The sequence below is a fragment of the Myotis brandtii genome, unplaced genomic scaffold (genome assembly GCF_000412655.1).
Source record: "Myotis brandtii unplaced genomic scaffold, ASM41265v1 scaffold482, whole genome shotgun sequence".
Lineage (NCBI taxonomy): Eukaryota > Metazoa > Chordata > Mammalia > Chiroptera > Vespertilionidae > Myotis > Myotis brandtii.
Window position 1 is genome coordinate 1,035,852 of NW_005368420.1, and position 3,744 is coordinate 1,039,595.

At 46.2% G+C, this 3,744-nt stretch overlaps 1 protein-coding gene across 1 annotated transcript in view; it reads right to left on the minus strand.

The window, feature by feature from the left end:
• The window catches only part of CCDC63 (coiled-coil domain containing 63), a 28,262-nt gene that overhangs the window by 1,447 nt on the left and 23,071 nt on the right, over nucleotides 1-3,744 (minus strand). Inside the window, exon 10 of the mRNA XM_005876262.2 lies at nucleotides 1,008-1,211. Within this exon, the coding sequence (XP_005876324.1) occupies nucleotides 1,008-1,211 (204 nt within the window). The remainder of the gene's footprint in view (nucleotides 1-1,007; nucleotides 1,212-3,744) is intronic.

Here is a 3,744-nt window from a genome sequence, read left to right on the forward strand (position 1 = left end):
GCTCCCGTTGAGAACCACTGAATATATAGATATATTATATACCATCACATTCTTTTTAGTGGCTGTGTGGTAGCCCATTGTATGTGGGGTGAATGGTAACTTCTTTAGCCAATCTCTAATGAGTGGGCATTTCAGTCATTTCCAGTTTGGGGCTGCAGTGAATATCCTACCACCTTCATCTTAGACCCCCGAATACGTTTTTCCTGGATAACCAATTCCCACAGGTGAGATTACAGGCTTAAGGGGTGTATCCACTTCTCAGGCTTCCCATACAAGCTGCCAAACTGCCCACCCCAAACCAAGTGGGTCCGATTTTATCCCCTGATTCAGGGAGAAGGGCTGGTTCCTCAACCCCCTCGCCATGAGGGGGAGCATCATGAACTCTGAAAGGAAGGTCAATGGAAGGCTTCTGAATGGGGAGGGACCAAGGGAGGTCGTGGGTGGAGTGAGACTCAAGAGCATAGGGTGAGGGTGAGAGATGAGATCTTGTGAGCCCCTAATCTGCCAATTTGGAAATTTTGGATATTTTAAGATTCATTTTATTTTATTAAATATATTTTTGTCGATTTCAGAGAGGGAGAGATAGAAGCGTCAATGATGAGAGAGAATCATTGATTGGCTGCTTCCTGCACATCCCCTACTGGGGATCGAGCCCTTGACTGGAATTGAACCTGGGACCATTCAGTCCGCAGGCCGACACTCCAGCCACTGAGCCAAACCAGCTAGGGCTTAAGATTCATTTTAAATGGTCATAAAACAGTTGTGATTTTAAAATACATCCAGGATAACTAAACGTCAGGATCTGCGGCGAGGCCATTGGGCCACAGGGAGAAGCATCCCTAAGGGAACCATGTCAAGTGGCCACAGCCAAGAAGGTACCGGATGAAAGCGATGGGCTCATAGAAAGGGGGAAACTGAGGCTCAACACTGCAGACTCTCCTGACTGCAGACTTCCAAGGAGCCTTGACCCAGCGACCTGGGCAAATCTGGGTAGAAAGAGAACTCACCTTCATCCAACCGGTCGGTGAAGGGGTCAGCCCTGAGCACTGGGGGGTTGACCTTCATGGGTTCTGCGATCTTGAGGAGGGCAGAGCTGCCCCGGAAAGGGTTGTTGAAAGTCGGCAGGGTCTCCGTGTCTGCCTCTTCCATATCCAGCAACCGCCTGAAGGACTCTAACAGCAGCAGGTCGTTGGTCTTCTTTTCAATAATGGCTGGGGGGAAACAAGGCGATCAAGATCACCACCAAGAGGGGAATCTCGGGGTGGTGCCCCCCGCTGGAGAGGAAAGGAAGGAATAGGAAGTGGGGGCTGCCGTGCGCTCTTATATGGACAATGGCTTTCTCTTGGGTTACACCATGCATTCTTAAGGGGGCAGTATCACCCCAAAAAGGTAAAATTTGGTTCTTGAGAGGCAAAAAGTAAACTGATTCTATAAGGTAGGGGTGGGGAATGTGTGGCCCATGGGTGAAATCATTTGGTCTGGCCCGGCCAAGGCATTAGGGGTGAGTTAATTAAATGACCGAATATAGCAGGCTAATGTTTACTAGTAAGTTGATAATTTGTATGGCCCGAGAATGATGTTATAAATATCTAATGGCCAATGGCTCTGGGCAGAAAAAAAGGTTCCCCACCCCTGATATAAAGTATAAAGCACGCATATACATACAGGACATAAACAGCTATCCTTATATCTGTTTATGTCCTGTATGTATATGCATGCTTTATACTTTCATACTTTATACTATACTTTTATAATTTAGTGTATCAACAGTATTAAGTTTTTATGAGGATGGAGCAATCAGGGAAAGAATATCTAAAAAGGCTCCTTAGAAGGTGATAATAAAAAGAAGGTTGAGATAAAAACAGAGGCGGAGACCAAGATGGCGGCATAGGTAAACACCGGAGATTGCTGCCGCAAACAACCACTTCAAAAATACAACTAAAAGACAGAACGGACATCACCCAGAACCACAGGAAAGCTGGCTGAGGAGAGACTCTTCAACTAGAAGGAAAAATAACAGCACACCGAGGCTCAGAGGAGGCGCAGTGTGGAAAATACTCAGGTGCGGAGGTGCGCGCGCAAAGCGGGCTGGTGGCTGAGAGCGCGGTTGTCGTTTTCGGTCAGGGGGGAGTCTCAGACTCTGAGCTCCAGATACGGGCGAATCGCTGGGGACTCGGACCCAAACGGGAGAAGCGGGAGTGTCTGGCATCAGTTGGAAGGCAGCTTTCCCTCCGAGGTTTGCAGCGGTTCCGGGGGTTCTGAGAAGCAGAGCCTCTGGGAACAGGACTGAGGGCACCATAACGGCTCCCTCCGCCCGCCCTGTTGAGCCCGCCCCGCCCAAGCCCTGCGCAGAGCCATTTGCCGGATCGCCTCAGGCAAAGGCTAGATTAGCACCTCCCCAGAGGACAGAAGTTTTCCGCGGCAGACACAGCTGATTCACACAGCCAGTCGGCCTGGTGGTCAAATCCCTCTAGTATTAACTACAACAATCAAGGCTCAACTAGAACAAGACTGCGCACAAAGACCACTAGGGGGTGCACCAAGAAAGCATAAAAAATGCGGAGACAAAAAAACATGACAGAAATGGAGGATATAGAGCTAAAAATCGCAATTTTGAGGGCTTGCAAAAATGTGCTAGAAGCTGTCAATAAACTTGAGGAGAGAGTCACGAAAACTAATGAGACCCTCGATGCTATGATAAAGAACCAACTAGAAATTAAGCATACACGGACTGAAATAAAGAATATTATACAGACACCCAATAGCAGACCAGAGGAGCGCAAGAATCAAGTCAAAGATTTGAAATGCGAAGAAGCAAAAAACACCCAACCGGAAAAGCAAAATGAAAAAAGAATCCGAAAATACGAAGATAGTGTAAGGAGCCTCTGGGACAGCTTCAAGCGTACCAACATCAGAATAATAGGGGTGCCAGAAGATGAGAGACAGCAAGATATTGAAAACCTATTTGAAGAAATAATGGCAGAAAACTTCCCCCACCTGGTGAAAGAAATGGACTTACAGGTCCAAGAAGCGCAGAGAACCCCAAACAAAAGGAATCCAAAGAGGACCACACCAAGACACATCATAATTAAAATGCCAAGAGCAAAAGACAAAGAGAGAATCTTAAAAGCAGCAAGAGAAAGAGACTCAATTACCTACAAGGGAATACCCATACGACTGTCAGCTGATTTCTCAACAGAAACTTGGCAGGCCAGAAGGGAATGGCAAGAAATATTCAAAGTGCTGAATACCAAGAACCTACAACCAAGAATACTTTATCCAGCAAAGCTATCATTCAGAATTGAAGGTCAGATAAAGAGCTTCACAGATAAGGAAAAGCTAAAGGAGTTCATCACCACTAAACCAGTATTATACGAAATGCTGAAAGGTATCCTTTAAGAAGAGGAAGAAGAAAAAGGTAAAGATACAAATTGTGAACAACAAACATGCATCTATCAACAAGTGAATCTAAGAACCAAGTGAATAAATAATCTGATGTACAGAATGAACTGGTGATTATAATGAATCAGGGACATAGAAAGGGAATGGACTGACTATTCTTGGGGGGGAAAGGGGAATGGGAGATGCGGGAAGAAACTGGACAAAAATCGTGCACCTATGGATGAGGACAGTGGGTGGGGAGTGAGGGCGGAGGGTGGGGCGGGAACTGGGAGGAGGGGAGTTATGGGGGAAAAAAAAAAGAGGAACAAATGTAATCTGAACAATAAAGATTTAAAAAATAAA